The sequence below is a fragment of the Poecilia latipinna genome, unplaced genomic scaffold (assembly GCF_001443285.1).
Source record: "Poecilia latipinna isolate Pla-1442-1.1 unplaced genomic scaffold, P_latipinna-1.0 Scaffold25, whole genome shotgun sequence".
NCBI lineage: Eukaryota > Metazoa > Chordata > Actinopteri > Cyprinodontiformes > Poeciliidae > Poecilia > Poecilia latipinna.
In genome coordinates this window covers 545,991-565,924 of record NW_015112641.1, presented here as the reverse complement: position 1 = coordinate 565,924, position 19,934 = coordinate 545,991, and the positions used below count along the sequence as shown (strand labels likewise).

The 19,934-nt window shown below is 37.8% G+C and overlaps 1 protein-coding gene across 3 annotated transcripts in view; it reads right to left on the bottom strand.

Annotated features, from left to right (window-relative positions):
* Positions 1-19,934, bottom strand: part of LOC106950794 (inactive rhomboid protein 2) — a 40,701-nt gene that overhangs the window by 6,725 nt on the left and 14,042 nt on the right. Inside the window, exons 1-16 of one of the 3 annotated variants that reach the window (XM_015037890.1) lie at positions 13,345-13,435; positions 11,523-11,672; positions 8,884-9,035; positions 7,660-7,843; positions 6,742-6,960; positions 5,611-5,742; positions 5,415-5,506; positions 4,258-4,470; positions 3,423-3,534; positions 3,232-3,306; positions 2,120-2,281; positions 1,219-1,298; positions 1,067-1,130; positions 861-955; positions 400-475; positions 211-311 (exon numbers count right to left, since the gene is read on the bottom strand). In XM_015037890.1, coding sequence (XP_014893376.1) covers positions 211-311; positions 400-475; positions 861-955; positions 1,067-1,130; positions 1,219-1,298; positions 2,120-2,281; positions 3,232-3,306; positions 3,423-3,534; positions 4,258-4,470; positions 5,415-5,506; positions 5,611-5,742; positions 6,742-6,960; positions 7,660-7,843; positions 8,884-9,035; positions 11,523-11,660 — 1,895 coding nt within the window. In that variant the 5' untranslated portion in view covers positions 11,661-11,672; positions 13,345-13,435. Of the gene's footprint in view, positions 1-210; positions 312-399; positions 476-860; positions 956-1,066; positions 1,131-1,218; positions 1,299-2,119; positions 2,282-3,231; positions 3,307-3,422; positions 3,535-4,257; positions 4,471-5,414; positions 5,507-5,610; positions 5,743-6,741; positions 6,961-7,659; positions 7,844-8,883; positions 9,036-11,522; positions 11,673-13,344; positions 13,436-19,934 lie in introns of those variants that run through there. The other 2 variants (XM_015037884.1, XM_015037896.1) reach the window with 2 other exon arrangements.

The following is a 19,934-nucleotide window of genomic DNA, read 5'->3' as shown; positions in this document are numbered from 1 at the left end:
AAATCGTTAACTTATTGCCAAAAACCAGATGGGTGGTGGTGTTTTTTTTTTTCTTCTTTTGGCTGTTTTTAGAAGCAATAGATTCACAAAAGGAAGTAAAACAGACATTCAAAATGTGAATTTTGCATAGTAGGTCCCGGTTTAGCTTCCAGAAATCAAACAAGTCGTTTTATTTTGCGAGAGGTCGTTGGTGGTCTGCTTGATTCGCACCCTGCATGGAGGAAGAGGGAAAGCCACAGCCGGTAGAACTGATCGGGAACGTCTGGATTCAGGAAGGGCAGCAAACCGCAGACATCAGCCAGACAGTGGACCTGCAACAGAGCACAGCGATCAGAAACAAAACTATCACACAGAGCACACACACACACACACACACACACACACACACACACACAGTACCTGTGAGCAGAGCGTGGCCTCCTCATGGAAGTAACCGTGCATGAAAGTGCAGTACTCTCTGGTTGTGATCTCACATCTGCAGCAGGGATGGACAAAACGGAGAGGTGCACAAAAATCACAGTTTGGTATTTTTTCACCAATTAAAAATGGTTACCATAGACTGGAGATCTGTTTTGGTTTTATTTAATTAAACGATAAGCAAGGAAATAAATGGATGTATGGATGAAACCACTTGTAAAGAGTCAATGCTGTTAATTATTTTTATAAGACTGTGCAGATATTTGAGAATAAACAAGGTTTAAATCACTTTGGAGCTGTTTTGAATGATTAATCGATTATTCAAATAATCGTCAACTAACTTAGTAATCGATTAGTCATTAACTGGAGCACACAGACCTAAAAAAAGGTCATTTGCTGAAAGAACAACACAGTCGGAGCAGAAATCAAGCCAAAATTCCCACCTGCCCTTAGTGCTTATGCAGCAGGGTCGACCTTTAATGGTGCAGTCCATGTGTTTGAGGCCTGTGTTGTTGAACTTTCTGGGATGGGTGCAGATCTGCCAAAGGAAATGATCAGACGTTTAATATTTCCTCTGAAACCCTTAAAGAACTTTACTTTAAATTAAACAGGGTGAGTCCATTTCATAACCATCGGTGCGTTTGCTCACCGGCCACCTGGTGATGTCCTCTGGCCATACGTGAGGAAAAGACGAGGCCGGCTCCTCGCACAATCTTATCAACCCAACAGATGAGATTTTCAGTCAACCAGGGTTTCATGTTTTTATACGTCAGTCGCAGCGGAAACATTTTCTGCCCTCACCTGGGATCCTGATGGCAGACGGCCCCAGAAGACCGGTCCGTAGTGTCGTTATTCCGCTTCGTGAAGGTGGCCAGCGTCTCCTGCATGAAATGATTCAAACGCTTAACTGCTACAGAGTTTTCAACTCTTCACAGGATAAAACTCTACAAAAAATGTGCACACTGTGGAAAGTGACAAACACCAACTTTGATGCAATTTGTTGGCTTTATCTTGCATGACAGAGCAACGTAACGTGGTGCTCTTATTGCTTTTGAGATTTTGTACAAGAAAATCTAAAAATATTGCATTAGGATTTAGAATCTTCAACTTTGACACCCCAAAATAAAATCTAGAGCAATTAATTTACTTCAAATATATTTGGCTGCAACTTGTGAATATATTTGAGTAAAAAAAAATTACAAAAATAAAAAATTAACTGAACCACATTGAAAACCTCGTGGTTTTTCCACTAAATACTGATTTCTGAACTCTTCTTCAGTTAAAACATCAGTAGTGTTGTTTCAAAATGAATATGAACTTGTTTTCTTTGCATTGTTTGAGATCTGAAAGCCTTGCATCTTCTTCGTTATTTTGACCATTTCTCATTTTCTGCAAATAAATACAAAATTTTTGCTTGGAGTTTCAGAGGCATGTTGTCAATAGTTCATAGAATAAAAACAACAAAGTTCATGTTACTCAAACATAAACCTATAAAAAGTAAAATCAGAGAAACTGATCATATTAAGTTCTCTTAATTTTTTTCCAGATCTGTATGTGTAACACAGAACGCCTTAAAACTAATTAACTTAAAACTAAAATACTTTCTGTTAGTTGCACCACCTGATCTACCACAGGTGGTAATCTGATGATTCAGGACAGCATCACAGCAGAGAAACTGTGTGGAAAAGGTTGAATAAAATACCGAGCAGTCGGCCCTGAGCGTCTGCACACATCCAGAGTTATCATTCTGAATGCAACATCCAGATTCCCTTTCCAGATCTTTGTCTTTCTGGATCATCCGGACTATCTGCTTGTCCTGCCGCATGCAGGGCGAGAACTTTGCCCCCAGGTGGATTAGATCGTCCTGGAAGATAAAACGAAACATCGTAAAGTTCAGCAAATGAAGAAACTCAGAGAGATCTACTGAGTCTACATAGAAAATGTTTTGTTGAAATCTAATTTTTTGTTTATTTTTTTTTGCATGGCTGTTCATAACTTTAAATTAAATGTGATCACACTCAGATTTCTGTGTGAGCGGCTTACATCCCCAAAGCTGTCAGGAGAAAAACTTCACACAGAACCAAACTGTTTACTAAAATAATAATGGATGACGCCGATTATGGATCAACATCAACATTTATTCAGCTGAGGGGGCCGATAGTGTCGTCACAAGATCATAACAAGAAGAAAGCTAATAAAAAGAAAGCACAACTACTACAGCAATGATCTTTCTTGGAGAATGGATAGTAAGTATTGATTAATTATAATTTACGTCTGCAGTTAGAACAAATTACGACGCATGGGTCACCCCAATGACAAAAGTTCAGACTGCACATGCTTTGAAAAAAGTCAGGTGTGTATCCAATTTAATCCAAATTACAAGCAACACAAACAGATATTATTTTGGGGGGGAAAAACATGGAAGTTATGCCTTTCAGACCGTCGTGAAAAGTAGGATTTGGGTCGCATTTGCCAGTTGTGTGAACATAAAAAAACCTCCCCAGCTGCGGTAACAATAAACAAATATTCTTAGCAACATCACTAGTTTTTAGCAGAACTCAGGAGACAAACCTAAACCACTGTTTTTAATAAACATTTTTTTCTCAGCTTTGAGAGAAAACATGGTGAGAAATGATCATGTGGAAACCTGCACTAGAACAAAAATACCTCGCGTAACAGCGACTACATCACACTGAGTTTCTCTGGACAGGGAGTTTATCTCAGGCAGCGGATGCTCGTATTTTAATAACTGTAAATATCAAATGCATCCTGGGTGTGGAGTGAAAGCCATGCACAGTAAAGCAGCAGACTCACGGAGCTCGGTCCGATCCAGAAGTTCTCCTGTTGGATAAACTTCACACTTTCATAAATGCCTTTGTTCTTCAGCACCTGTAGAGGGCGACAGAGTGCCACAATTAGCCAGAATAAGCACTTTTATTGCACTGAATAATGTTTTAAAGCACAGCTTACTTCCAGTGGTTTGGAGAAAAAGAAAATTCACTCACTAGTTCAGTTTTGGAGCGCTGTGAAAACCCCACAGGGGCAAAACCATAGGTGCAGCAGGCCAGCAGAGTGATAATAACGTGGACAAATGTTATCCAGTAGGTAAAGTAGGGCCTGGAAATACATGACAGAAAGTCTCAAATCACTTAAAGGCAACAGAAAGAGATTAAAACGATTAAATGTCGCATTACAGAAGGAAATTACAACAAACCGGCAAAGAACTAATGTTATTTAATAATCTCTCTGCAAAATTCAGATTTAATCAAGTTAAGTTTCTCTCTCTAAGCTCTAAAAATGTTGATTAATTAGTTGGAAGATATGCAAAATAAATAAAAATATATGATTATAGTGCCATAATTTCACACTGAAAAACCAAACATTTAGTTTGAGGAGACAATAAATCCTGATTTAGAAAACCGTTTTAAAATAAACACAAGTTGCACAATTACTGCAACTAAAATAAAACACATTTTATTTATTGTAAGTACATTATAACTTCTAGCAACTTATAATTGTTGACTATTTGTTTCTTTGGGGTATAATTATGATGTGACACAAGAATTTGTTATTTTCTAACCATTTCCAGTGAATCAGACGTTGAGGAAGATGAAATAGACGATGCACCAAATAGAAAAACCCATCTTTTCCCAAGGCCTTAACTTTGTGTTGTTTTGTTTAAACACAAATAGTTTAAAATGTTAGTTTTTCAGTATCAGACTCTGCTGCTGCTGCTGTAAAATGAAATTTATTTTACTAGCATTGCTAACAAAACAGTCTAAGTTTGTGCCAGTGAACTGACTCTCGTGTGGTTTGCAGTAACTCTGCGTGGTTTCTGACCTGTGGCTGTGGAAGTCCTCCAGCTGCTTCTGGACGTTGCTGCTAAGGCTGCGTCGGTAGTTTCGGTTCAACCATTTGCCCACCACGCCCATGCCGTAGTCACGCTTCTGTTTGTCAAACGCAAAATGCTTCACCTGGGAAGCGATGCGGCGACCGCGAGGAGGAAGACCCTTTTCAGGCGCTGCGATGGGGGTCTTCACAGAGACGTCCTTACTGCAGACAGATAGAGAAAATACTCATATTAAAACACTGAAGGTCTTGGTTTTTATTTGTGTAGAAGCTCTAAAAGGAACTGCATGTTTTTTGCACGTTAAACTGCAACCACCTTTAAAAATTACCAGTATTTGTATCCATCTCTGAGTTGCTCTCTAACCTTTAGCTCAAGGAAGTGACTGAGTTGTCGCCTCTCTGATCTCTTTTCAATCAGGTTACGTCAACATTTAGACGCAGGAACTCGTTTTCAGTGAAAGCTTCTCACAACTGGAATAAAAATACCAGCCAGTGTAAAAACGTACAAGTATTTAGAAATAATTTTCTACAATGCTACAAATACCCAAGTACCACACTGGACTCTTTTCCTATTTCTCCTTTTTCTCTCTGTTATTGTTTTTCCTTTACACCCATTTCTGACACCTGTATTTGTTATATATCACAATAATAAAAAATAATATTAATAATGTCTACTACCTTAAAAGTATGGCTCCTAGAAGATCAAATGTCCAGGAACTGGTCGTATGATTCTTAATTTTATTTAGTTTTTTTATGTATTGTGGTGAACATTTGTGACTTTTGAAACTTGATACGTTCCTTTTAGATAAAAAAAAAATGCTTTTTATTTATCATTATTATTCCTCCTTTCTTTAAGCAGCTTGTCAAGTTGTCTGTGTTGCACTGCAATATATTGTAAGCTTAGGATCTAAACTTTCAGAGTCTGTAAATACCTCCAAACAAATTGTTCATGGTTTTATCGAGGCCAGTCACATTTACAAAACAGCCCCATCCTTCTCCTTAGGAGGAACAAAGACAGTGAGACTCAGATTTTAATTTCAGCTTGTGTCAATTGAGATGCTGTGTTTTTACTGGGGTAATTTCAGGTAAGTCGTCCTCGGCCTGAAAAGGTTTGGTTTAGATTTTGTTGAATTTGGCTGCCAACTCACAGGCTCGGGAACTTCTTTGTGGATGCGGGAGAGGCCGACATGGGAGGTGATTCAAACACGTCATCCGCCATGGAGTACATCTCAGCATCAACCTGCACGTCCAGGACCGCAGGGCGGGAAAAGATCAGATAAGAAGCTACGAAGCCGACTCCAGAAACTGATGGCAAACGGAGTGTTTGGGACGGCCGCTGCTGACCTTGCTGAAGAAAAGCGAAGCAGAGGTGGTGTCTCCTGAATCCACAGTGTCCTCGTCTATCCAGTTGTTCTGGATGAAGCTCCTCCTGGTGAAGCCGCGCGTGCTGTGCGAATCCGCCAAGCCGCTGCGACCCTGAAGAGGAAAAACGCCACGAAACAAGTCGGATGATGCACAACAGGCTGGTGCAAACTTTTCTAGATGATGAACTGACCCAGAAATTAATGCGATAAATAATAATATTGTCATTTTGAGACCATTTTCAAGTAAAATAATGTTAAAGGCAAAACAACACACAAAAAATCTACTATTTGTACTAATAACTAGTGTTTCTCCTGGAAAGTTAAGGAAAACAAACAATTGTGCACTGAAAAAAAGAAAATGGAAATCCAACTTTTAAAAATGTGTTAATTTGCTACATGTAATCAAATTATTATCTAATCGTATATTTACTTGGATAAACTAAATTTGATTACTTGCAATAAATGTACTTTTTTATATATAAGTTGGATCACCTGCTTTCTTTTTTAGTGTGCAAATTAAAATGATCAAGCTCCTTTAAATTTATTAGCTCAATGAAATATGATTAATAGATTTTTTCCAGCTGTTTAATTATACCATTTTAAAAGTCAAGTCATGTGTGAAATTAGTTTAGAAGTCAAGCAAGAACAAAGAAAACAAAGACAAATGATGAATGACTGTTCACGGTTCTATTTTGTTGTTGTTTTGAGTTTTTTCTGGTGCACACCCTGCGAGTATTTTTGTTCCACTTTCTAGTGCAAATGTCTTAGCAAACTTGAAATAAGACAAAACTGGCATACAAGTAACATTTCAGCAAAACATAGAGGCTTGTTTTAAGTCAATAATTCATTAATATTGATTTTAAAAAAGTCTAGTTTAATTATTTAACTTGTAACAAGACATTTTTTCCATGTAATAAGTAAATTTAAATGCCAACAGAACCAGAACTTTTTCATCAATACTAAGGAATTATTTACTTAAAACAAGCCTCTATATCTTGTGAAATGTTACACTTAAGTAACTGTGTCTTATTCCAAGTGTAATAAAATATTTGCACTAGAAATTAGACCAGAATCAGGTGGTAGGATGTTATGTTTTTGCAGTGCGGCTCACCCTCAGCAGGTTGGATGCGGCTCGGATGCTCATGCGGGCGACGGACTCCCTCTTCCGCCTGGGCAGGCGGCTGCACCCGGAGCGCTGGCTGGTGAAGGAGCTCAGAGAGGTGACCCCCGGTGTGAAGGGGCCCCCGTGGACCGTGTGGGGCGTTTTGGGTAAACTGTCCATCTCATCTGGGTACCGGAAAGCTCTGCCTCGGGCCAAGGGGTCCACAATCTGATTTAAACACAGATGAAGAAGTAAGGCTGCAGCTAATGATTATTCTATTAATAAATTATTCTGATGATTAGTCAAATTTAAAAAATGGCACATTCTGCAGATTTTTCATTTAATCACTTAAGCTACTTTTATACAATATTAAAAATGCAGTTAAAAAATATAAATAAATTATTAATTTCCTCTTTTAAATAAGAAAATAAGCATTTTATTAACTTATTCCTCAAGTGAATATTTGATCATTTATAGCAAAAGTAATAAAAATACTTCTAAAATCAATTACTTCTGTTTAAAATCAAAACATTGTTGGGCTAATCTGCTGATTATTGTTTTGAATTATCAAATTATTATTGGAAAGCAAAAGGTGCTCAATAAGAGATTTCTTTTATGAAATTTGACTTTTTAGTTTGAGGAGTTTTGGGTAGAACATATGCAGAATAAGAAGGTTTGTTCCTTTATTTTAAATGCAAAATGTGATTTTTCACAAAATTACTGCTTAAATATGATTTTTTGCAATTAATTGGTTAATTATTTCAATAATAGATTCACTATTATTAATCAGATTAAATGTTTCATCCCTATAGAGAAGGGAGTCTTTGGTGTAAACTCTAATTTGAGTTTTTGTGAATGCTGGCACTCCGCTTCAGAACGTGTTGAATCGAGGTTACGCCGAGTCACACAGCGACGACAGTAGCCTACCTTCCGCAGCTTGCTGGTGGCTGGTGAGTCTGGGTTCTGGTCCAAGGTGGACGCTGTCTCTGGTTCTCGATATTGGGCCTTTAGCTTGCCGTAGCGCTGGCTGCAGTGGCGCAGGCTCTTCCTGTGCCACAGCTGTTGCTTCGTCTCACAGTCTTCACCAACGCCGAACCACTCGGCCGCATTTCTGAAGGTCACAGGAGAGGTCACAGGTGCAATAAATACAGGCACTCAGTGAACACTCAATAATGCCACATGCCTGCTTGACATTTTAAAACCTTACAATATTCCAAGACGTTACAGTGGATTAAGCAATGTTTAAAATATTGACCCTTTGCTCACGCTCTCCAGACTCCGCCCACTCCGTCATGACGGACTTCAAAACAACATATGCGCTCCTTTAAAGCTAGTCTAAAAACAGACATCTGTAACCTAATGTCGCTTCCATTTAGTTGATTTCACCTTTAAAATGGTCACAGGGTGCTGTGCAGTCGGCTGGACAAACAGAGAAGAATAGAAACCAAACCTGTTATTTTATTTTATAACGTCTAATGAGGAAAGATACAGCGGCGATGATAGCAGCCGTTAATCATAATGACTGGCAGTGAAAGCTTTTTACACGGTAAGAAAATTAACTTTCATATACTTTATAAGTAAACATGATTAGAAAGTTATCAAATATTGCAATATGGAGAAGGTACACATCTAATGTCTGGTGCGGGATTGTAACCATGGAGACAGTGCAGCACCTAGCCTAGCATGTATGGAAAAAAACTGGTTAGCATCTCGTCTTTTGTATGTTTTTAATGCTGCTCCGGTGTAAGGGAAAACGCTGTTTATGACATAGTGATATAAATCATGTGGTGTGAATTCAGATAAAGTCGGTAATTTGATCAACACATCAGGAGGGAGGAGGTACGGGTCGGTTTCTAAGCTAGCTGTTTCGAAATACCGCCGTCTATGAGCCCTAACCAGGTGTTACATTCACAGACAAATTAGCTCGACTGAAAGTAGAAGAAGCCATGAATAAACTGGCAAAAACAACTTGGGAAAACATTTTCAGTTGTTCTGTTCAACACCCCCAACGTCCGTCATGGCACCTCAAATTATTTAGTGACGTCAATAACGGCTGCGTTTTGTTTCTGCAATATTTTGTAAAAACATTAAGCGTCACACAACACCCAGCTTTTTAAGCATTTAAAACCACCAGCAGCAGCAGCAGCTTACTTTCGGATGCTTTGTGAAAGGGACGTTTGTCTTCCAAACTTCGACCTTCTGTCTCTGGCTGAGAAGTCGCCATCGTCGCCTCCAGCGAAGCTGTCTGACGTCGAACCAGGACCCCGGTTGCTCAAGCTCTTTTTCAGCGACGGTCTGAGAGGCTGAGCAAAACAAAGCAGAAATGAGGCAATGAAAGGCCATCACAGGTTGAATGTTTCCTTCCTAAAAATTCACATGAAGCTGAGTTGAGTCAAGGGAAATTAACAAAAGTTTAACGCATCAGACAGTAAAACAAATTGAGAATTGTAATTTTTGCAAAAGCAGATGATATATTTCACCATGTTATTATTAAGTAAAATTAAGCTAAAATATAAAAGTAAAAAGATTAAACGTTGGGCATCATTCCTTTCTATGATATTGAAACACAAAGAAGAATGAACACATGAATCGACCGAACATACAGTAACAGGGTGAAGTTAAATCTTCTAAAAATTCAAAAGTACTTTATTAATCCCAAGGAGAAATTAAATGCTGTAATTCTTCAGAGTTACTGCAGATCCTGATGGCAGGAAAGATCTCCTGTAGCAGTCTGCAGTACAGTGACTCTGAAGACGCCTCTGACTGAAGATACTCCGTTTCCCAAGACAGTGTCAAGAAGAGGGTGTTCAGAGTTGTAAATAATTTTCCTGTGTCCTGTCCACACAGAGGCTTATATAATCCAATCAGCTTTTTGAAAACGAACCACAATAGATGCTACGCAGTGAATCGTTTGCAATCGACAAGCTGGTGGGAGTTGAGGGTGGAGTGGGTGGATGTGTAACAGTTTGAGGCTCATGCATGAGTTCACACTACATTTACATCTTAATTGCTCTACTTTAGGAAGTAGTTAAACTGCAGCTTCCTCGACTGAACCCTGATCCACTGCCTGCTCGGTGTGTGTGTGTGGAGCCCAGGGGGGAAAACGAACCGTTTTGGGCTCATTAACTGCCAGACGGCTTTAAAATATGTCACTCTGGCCGAGCACAACACACATGAGGGTTGAAGAAGCATAAAATGTGACTGGATTAAGTTTTAAACCTTCTTTCTGGTCTGCTGAACCAGCAGGCTCCCAAGCTGGCATCCAATGAGACTTTTGCGCAGGTAAAAATAGCGACATCGTTTTGTTTCTTTCGTCCGGAGCCACTGGACATTTGGTACCGACTGTGCTTCAGTTCATGTTTGATAAATGATTGATTGGATGATTACCTGACTGGGGAACATTTCGTACTTGTAAAGTTTTTTTTTTTTTATTTTGGACCAAAATAAAAAGGTTAAGGTTTTGCTGCAGAGTGTAGGAAGAGCTTTATTTCCCAAAATCAGATTTGTCCCTCTGGTTTGCTCAGAATTAATATTTACCTAATTCATTGATAATTAAACTAATTATTTAGCTTCAGAAAGCTCATTTTGTTCCTTTTTTTAAATTGTAAAAACCCAAGTCTTTGGTTCTGCTGTACAGGCCTTTCTGTGTTGATCCAGCAGATCCGAGCCACAAATGGCTCTTTGGATTTTTGACTAAAAATTTAAAACAACCAACTAATGCTTTAAAAAAATAGCAATAACAACAAATGCAGCTTGGCAGTTTTTCCAGCTTTATCCTTGAATAATCTTATTAAAATTTCACAACAGAATGACAACAAAAGTGCCAATATTTATTTATTTTTTCTCATTTTGAAAATAATGTGGATTTTTCCTCACAAATATCAACATCCCTTGGAAGAAAATGTATCGATCCTCTTTTTGAGAGTTTTATGTTTTTCTTTATTTTATGGCTTAAGAACAAATCAATAACAATATCTACCGTGATGGATGTGATCAATATCGATAGAAAATATGTTTGATAGAATATTCAATATTGAATATATACTCAGATCCAGAACCACAAAGCATTCTGGGGGATGTAGGCAGAGGAAAGACTTTAGCCGCTCAACCTCTCAAGGCTAGCTAAATAAAGTTGGTGGAATCAACTAACTCACTCACTCTTCGGTTACCTAGCAACTCACTCACTCTTTGGTTACCTAGCAACTTAGTCATTCTTTGGTTGCCTAGCAACAAGGTGCCTCATGACTGCTTGGGAAATAAAAGAACAGTATGGAGTGAAAATTGTGGAATAAAGAGGAAATATCACACCACCAGTTTTACAGCATTTCAGATATTTAAAACAAATAACAAAATAAATCTATAATTATCAATATTGACTGATATGAAACATTTATGTAGCAATTTTTTTTTCAGCCATATTGTCCAGCCTTACTTAAAACTGAAATAAAATTGTTCTTTAAAAACAGACTTCCTATAGTAGATATCATTTTTTAAAAGGTTATGAACCACTTGTGGCTCTAAACGAGTTTTATTTAGCTGAGCAGGAAAAGGTTGCAGAACCTTGAGCCAGCATGTATTGGTTTCTCTTGATATTCTCAGCTTCTCCCATAATTTAAACACATGGTGCAGGTTGAATTTGTGGTCTTGTATAAACTGGTGAGATTTCTGAAACCACTGGATTAACCCAACTAAGCAACAGAATGTCCTCTGCCTTCAATATGGTGAGTCTCAAACATTAAACATTAGAGACTGGAGAGAGCGTTTAATGATGGATTAATGCTTCTGCCTACCTGTCTGGCAGAATCAGCGGACATGGTGTAGCTCGGCGGAGGAATGGCTATCGTAAGGCTGGGAGGCTTCTTGCTCTTCAGACGACTGTCTCCTTGTCCTCCGTATGGAGGCGGCTCGCCCCCTACCTGAGGATCCATGCTGTCAAACTGCTGAAAATAGAGAAATGGTAAAGAAAGTTAACTTTTATTTACTGCAAGACAATATAGGAAATATTGCTAAAAGGAATCAAGATTATGAAAGAAGCACCATGGGAATGTGTGTTACAAAACAAGAGTAAATATCTCAGATTTGACACAACCTATTTGCATATATTTTATTGTGTGTTTGATAACAAGAGACAAAGATGAAACGGTAAAAACAATAAAATGAGGAAAAGAAGATTTAAAACTACTGAATCAAAACAAATACAATATTTAAAAATTGGTACAATTCTGGTTCATCTTCTTAAGCCTTGAAACAAATATTTTAATTCCAGTTATGGTCTTAAAAAAAAAAAATCCAGACCATTCTATAAAATCAAGACAGAAAAACAGAAATGAGCCAAACTGTGTTCACACAGGAGTCAGAATGGAAAAATGTTAAAAATAAATAAAAACAGCAATATTGTGGAGAATAAACCATGTAATAGTAAGGGGGAAAAAGTGACTTAAAAAGAATGCAGACTTTATTTGGTCTTAGAAGTACAACTCAAAATTAAACTGAATTATGAACAGATGTTAAACTGTGTGGAAGTCAAATGGCAGCAATTAATATTAAATGTTTTTATACTGTAAGCAGTTGTTTTATTTACTGCCTGTAATAATTATTCATTAGTGAAAGTTTATTTTTCCAGATCCATAACACAGCAGAGACCCTCAGGATCAACAACCGCTCAGGCTTTTCCTGGATGATAACATCCACCAGTTTTCTTTGGAGTCTGAATTCAAGTCTTAATCTTAAATTATAAATTTTTTTTCTTCTAAGGACAACAACATAAAAGTGAAGAAAGTGGTGCAGCTTGCTTGAAAGCAAGTTCAGAATCCAACAGAAAATGAAGAATATTAAGATTCTTCAAGATGAGCTCCACTTACGCATCACAGCATTTGTCTTAAATATTTATCAGACATTTTATTGAACCAAAAACAAAAACAAACACATAAGAGTCTATTCTGTGGATTGAGTTTTTAGTTTTTATACATTTAATAAACTTTAAAAGTCAAAGTATCATAAATCATAAATTGATCGGCCTTTATTGCTGATTTTGGTTGATCGATGATCAGCTGACATGTGAAACCGACGTTCTCTACGTCTGCAAACGTCTGAAAATCAGCTGCTGTCCCCTTTTGCTTTGCTGTGAAAGACGAATGCCGAGTCAGCAGGTCGGGCTTTTTAAAGATCGGCGATCGGCCTGAAAACAGCAATCGGTGAACTGTAGATTAAATGGATATAACTAGTTTCCTGCTGGATATTTCCTGATTATTTAAATTGATTTAAATAACAAGTTTCCTGCTGGATATTTCCTGTTGAAGCCACTGTTGATGATTAATCAGTAGTGGTTTTGACAGGAAATATCCAAATGTACCGAATTGAGTAATAAAATCCTACTGAAGGAAGTACCACACCAAAAAAAAAATAAAAAAAAAATCCCTTACTCAGCTTCAGCTGCTTAAGCAATTTAAGACGAATTACTTCGACGGCTCAAGAGCAGAATCAAAGCAAACTTAGATATTTCAGCACACCCAGCACGTGAACCACCAGCTAGTCTATTCCTGCAGCTCAGATTGCATCGTCATGGTAACAAATAAAATATTTTAAGTGAAAGCAAAGCCGATGTGAACCCACCAAATCATAAGCCTTGCTAAGAAGCCCATTATGGTCCCGAGCCGACGGCCTTCAGAGCTGCGGTTTCAGAAATCAATGCGCCGGCCTGCAGGCCTGAATGCGACAGGAACAACAGCAGCGCAGAAATCTGAGCCTGGCTGCCATTACAGAGCGCAAGAATGGCTACACGCCCTGACATTTACTATGACCCATGACTCAAAAACTACGGTTCACACAGGGGCAGTCGGGCACATTTCTATTCTTGCAACCATTTTTTTATTTTATTTTTTCCGGTATTAAATAATTTAAAGTTTAGGCAGAGCTGATTGAGTCCTCTTCAGGCAGACAGGAGGATACGGGAAATCCAGCCTGCGGTTTGGGGGGAGGCAGCAACCCGCCCACTTAGATAATGAAATAGAAGGAATTTGGCTAATGGACAGAGCGCTCAAGTGGCAGAGAGAGACTGCTGCTGATGCTGAGCGCAATTTATCAATGCAGACACTAGACAAGCTGCTGGTAGCATCCATGGAGGAAAGTTTATGCTTCTGTAATGCAGACGGTGTTCTCCCAGGGCAATACGGCAAAAAATAAAGAACCAAAGATCTGAAGCTGAACATTATTTCTCCATATTTAAGAGTGTAAAAAGGATCATTACGCATAGGTCTAAGAAATCAATACAATAAAATTGATTGACTGAAAATGTTGGGTTTTAAAATAGAAGTAAAATGGATCTTTGAACATTTTTACAGAAATTGCTTTTTTACAACTGTGCATTTGTACAGTTTAACCAGCGAAACCAATCCAGATACTTTTATTAACCAGAGCCACATGTGGCCCAATTAAATGTAAACATATTTAATTGATCCCCTCCATCGGCTCTTCTCTTCTGATTATACATGCAAGAAAAAAACATGTCATTTTAGGAGTTTTTCCCATATTTTTCTTTTTACAAAGTCTGCATCTAATATCTACACTGGCTTATAAAAGTTATAAAAGCATCAAACTTGGCTTCCTATCTTCATTTCACCTGATTCTACAAAACTTTTTTTTCTTCGTTTTTAAAAGAGCATTCATTTTGTTCTAAAAACCTAAAAACAGAAATTGATTTGAGTTTTTTTTTAGCTTTCATGAAAAAACACAAAGTATTTTTTGTGGCTGTAGGCAAGTTTCATTTTGCAGCAGAAGGGGTCAAAGGTGGCTCATTGAATGGAAAAGGTTGGTGACCTCTAGTTAAGATAAACTCGTAACTTTAAGCCATTCAAATAGTTACAGTAAGCATTTTGTCTGAGACCAAAACACTCTGTAATCCATCTTGCCCTTAAGAAACAATATAATTATAGGAAAAAAACTATAAATAAGGTCATATTTGATAACCATTTAGTGAAGTCTCATAAATGTTTATTCGTTTTCTACATCTATATTTTCCAGTTCTGTCATTGCAGTTTCAGGAACTGTGACTTTGTTTCTCTTCCAGGAAGAGTTTTGCAACTGGCAGACTAAAGAGGCTATAAGGGCAGCGTCAGACGGGAACTCAGTCTCAGTTTCTGTGGAGAAACCATTGAAATTATGAATTCATGCATGAACAAACCTAAAATTATCACATCCTTCTTTCCTGATATTTGTATGAAAGTAATGAGATATTAATCTTTTAGCTGTGAACATTCAAATGGTGCAGAGTGACATGAAAACCTGCTAACATTTAGCTTAAACTGGCTTACTATGAAATAAAAACTACAAACATGACCTAAATAATGCAAAATTTAAATATAGTCTACCAATCCAACATCTACTGACCAAAATTATGACTTAGTTGAACAAAAACACACACAAAACAACCTAATAGTAGAGTGATTAAAGAGTAGCGACTCGTTCTGAACTTGGAGACAGTATAACATTAGGCCTGAAGGTACGTAGACGTTCTCCTAGAAGAATGTCGTCAAGGTGGTTAGTAATTTCTCTTTGCATTTCCGGGAACCTGTTCAGATTTAAAATTAGGTCACAAGCCTTTTCTGTAAAGTCCAGAGGCCAGAAGTCTTCAATCGTCTTAAATCCTGAATATTTCTCATGGCTTTCAAGTGTTATCTTGATGTTGTGATTTTTTCAGTCATTAGCGATTGGACTGATTATAGAGTGAATTATTGATTCAATTAGAAATGAAAACAAACTGTTTATTTGAACTGTTAATGTTATTCACTGCTAAATATTGTTTGATGAAATAGACACATGATCAAAAGTTGGTGGAATCAACTGACTCACTCACTCTTGGTTACCTAGCAACCCACTCATTCTTTGGTTACCTAGCAACAAACTGTTGAGTAACTACCACAGCAGCAGTTTCAGGTTTCACCACTGTTCCTCAAAACTGCTTAAAGTTAAATGATGGCGTAATGAAAACTGTGGATGAGAGAAGAAAGGTCACGCAACCAGTTTGGCAGAACTTCAGATATTTAAAAACAAAAAACAAATCAATTATCGGTAATGACTCACATGAACGGCTTATATCGTTCAGCCCTAAAATGAAACAACAATCTCCAAAATGAAGAATTCATCCTCAAGGATTGATTTTTTTTTTTTTTGGCATTCGTGAGGCAGATTTGATTACACCAAACTATCGCCGCGAAAACAAAAACACCCATTTGAACAATTCAAACTTTTAGCATTTTTTTTATTCGATAAACAAATGAAACCAAAATATGTCCTCTGACCACATCCGTTTTTCATTTTTAAAGGGTGGATGCTGACTCACCCTTCTCTAGCGGTGACGTCACACAGACCCATGACTGCGTGAAACCAGGTTTCAGTCTCTCCCCGCTGGGACGGGAAGGCCTGACCATGGAAATGTGTCACTGCGTTTCTGTTTATTCCCATCCTCAAGCCAGTATAATCCCCTATAAAACCTAAAGGAGGACTGGTGATGATTCAGTCAGAGGTAAGCAACGTCTAAATTAGCACTATAAAACCTAGGACCACAACCATGCTCCAGTTTTTTTCTACATTACTAAAGACACCAAAACTAATCAAAAATGGAGATATTGACGAGGGCTTTTTGTTCAGACAACAACTCTCTTCCACTCACTGTGTATTTTTAGGATCCTTCACACCTCTGAACCAAGGGAATAGATGGGAATGAACACTATCCGCCTTCAAAGTGGTAAGGAGCACACTGTTGCTGCTTTCTACAAGGAGGAAAATCAGCAATCCTTTCTGAAGCGCAGCGCTGCGACTGCCAAGTTCAGGCTTTTGTAAAGGCCTTTCCACTTCAGGCCTTTACTTGGCAGAGAATCGAGAAGTGGTCGATCTGAGCTCACAAATTACATAGGTGAAAACTAGAAGTACTGACATTTGTACGCTTACTACAGTGGCTATAGCTGTTCCTGTGAACAAAAGCCGAGGACAAAAGATGATGCATTAAACAATCAGCAGGCAGACTGTTATGAATATTCATCATCAACAGTCAGACTCATTTGTTCACCATTTACCTTGATTCCTCAAGCCTGAGCTTTGTGGTCAGTTTATCACCAAATCTTTAAATCCATTCCACAGCATATTGTCCTTCCAACAAAGAGGAGTAAAGAGGGAAAGAATAGGAGGAGTAGACTTTGTTTGTTGATAACGTCTGCATGATAAAACGCTCTTTACAGCCAACTCCTATTTCACCAGGTTCCTATATAGAGATTCAATCTGAAAGCATAAATCTGTGCTTACTGCGAAATCCGTGCTTTGATGATAAATCTTGCTACGCACACATTAGGACTGGAAGATTTGGCTGAAAAACATACATATCACAAAATAAGCGCTTAATATCAGTCGATGCTGATACCTATTGATTAGTTTTATTTATTTATATTTTTTGCTTTAAATATCTGAAATACTTCCAAACTGGTGATGTGACCTTTCCAGTTTTATTCACAATTTTCACACCACACCGCTTTTTAAAATAATTTTTAAGTATTTACCAGGCATGGTGGCAAAACCTTAAGCTACTGCTGCGAAGGTTGCTAGGTAACCAAAGAATGAGTTAGTGAGTTGATGCCACCAACCCTGCTTAGCTCGCCGTGAGAAGTTGAGCAGCTACTGTCTATCCTCCGCATCTCCCAGAATTCTGTGCAGTTCTGGGTCATGGTTCAAGGAATACTGTGTACATCACGTGGTCCCTTCAATGATCGAAAAAAGGCTTTGAGTTTCCACCAGGACAGACCTCAGTCAGGGACAATCAAGCTGAAAAAAGTCAGTTCATGTCAACAGTCGACCTCATGGGCATGTCTTCTTTGCTGCTGATTATTCAGAATTTCATGATTAACCTGAATGTGATCATTAAAAATACTGCTCTGGTTTACATTATAAGCCTCAGCAGACTGACTCTGTCCTAATATATAGGTTAATATAATATATAGGTTAATACATAGGTTTAAAACAATGCTGCTTACAAGCACCTGCCCAAAGATTTGAATTAACAGAAATAGCTGACATGATAGATTTCTTATTTTTGAGCAATGTAGTCAGATGCTGATTTGGTTTGTGACTCTTTCTAAATGAGGAAGCGACCATGAGATTAACTGCTCCATCAGTTTCTCAAAAAAGTCCAGAATGCAAACTCCTCTGGTTTGAACTTTTCATGTGAACTAATGAATAGCTTGTACTCAATGTACAGGCTATAATCCACTATAAGAGTGAGTTAGCTAACTAGCTATCCAGCTATTTGTCCATTTGTCTTGATAGACAGATGGATAGCTAGTTATCTGTCTAGATATCTAGTAGCTGTCTGTCTGTCTAAGTAACTAGACAGACAAGTTCACATATCCAGTGGCACTAACCTCAAATGATTCCACAAACATGCAATAAATAACAAAAACAGCATTAACAAAACTAATGAGACTAAAAAACACAAAATACCACGCTACAATACTAAAAAGCCTAATTGCCCTGGGAACAAAACATGTTCTGAACTCTACCAATACTTTGCTTTGGCAGTGTTGAGATGAAGACATTTCCTGTTATGCTAATGTAAAATAGGATTGGCTGCTATAATACACCATCATCATACTAATGTCAGCACAGAAAAAATGTTCCCATTATGACATGAGACGTGTCCAGCAGTCCTTGCACCTTTAGCAAGGACTGCTAAAGGTTGACTTCCTGACTTCACAACAGACGGAGACAGAAGAAACCAGCTGCAGATTTCAGTCTGACATTATTTTGTTAAACAAATATATCAGATGAATGCATCAATGCTTTCCACGCTGCTCTAATCATTAAATAATCGAAACTGAGGATGCTATACAGTTTGATGTGCTGCAACCCTCAGACGTGTCAAGTGTTTTTCACACCTTGCAGCAGCGGTCATCATCATATAGGAGCCAAGCATAAGCGTTCAAACGTCTAAAAAACCCAAAACAAAACGTACCACATTTACCAGAAGCTGATTGATGCATTCACAATCTGTCATATTGATTTTCTGATGCACTATATCAATATTACCAATGCATCTTGACTTATTTAGCCACTCCTGTGCATTCTTCCCAGTCCTCTTCTGTTTGCGTTCATATACCGACTGCTGTCACATTCTTGTTTAGTTACTCATCACCTTCCACAAACATACAGCTCTGTGTAATACTGTGCAAGTTTTAGCAATAATATTTAGCTAAAAAGCTCGCACTGGAATGTGTGAGGCAACCTCACAAGTTTGGAAAGATTTGCTTCCGACATTATCAAGAATATCAAAGCCATATGAATAACTTTTAAATCCAATTTTGCTATGAACTGTCCTGACACACATGCATACATGCAGCAACACCGCTTGCTCTCATAATATGAATAATTAATGACAATTCACCACAGAAAGGCTTTTTAAAGGCTTAGATCAGATTTTCACGGGGCAGAATAGTGGGAAGAAGAGACAGATGACAGGTCCAATGGTACCAGGAGAAAGTTTTACAATTGCTTTTGTATTTTACTGTTAAAAAAAGAAAAAGAAAATGGATGTGGATAAATTACAAGCCAACAAAGTGATTTGCTTCAGCCAAGCAAATCACTTTCAATATTTGGTAATGGTGAGTGTTATAATTATGTGGCTCAAAATACGACTAAAAATTATGTTTTAACCTACTTGCCTTCATAGAATAAAATCCAAAGTTTGAGTCATTTTATTTCTGTTAATTTATAAATCTGTCACTTTCTTCAGCCAAAAAGACTTGGCTGGAAATTTGGTTGTTGCTGTGGGAAAACACACATCATTACTGAGACTTTTATGGATTTGGAGAAATAACAGCCTGCCACACAACCTAAGAGTTTAATCAGGAAAGAGCAGCTCTTCAGTTCAGAAAACAGCAATCAACTGAAAACTGGTGACAGAGAAAATGATTAGTGAATGAAGCATGGTGCAGATGTAACCTTTGCAGTTTGATAAAACGGGATCGATCCAAAAACTCTTAGCAGCACTCAGAGACTTTCTTTAGTTTTATGCAGAATCAAATGACATCTGTCTGCTACAGGTAAGTGAAATATTTAAAATAACTTCACAGAACGTTCATTTGAAAAACCCAAAGTATCCTTTTAACTTCTTACAATTAATTGCATTAAGCGCAATCATTTTCATTTGCATGGTTTATTAA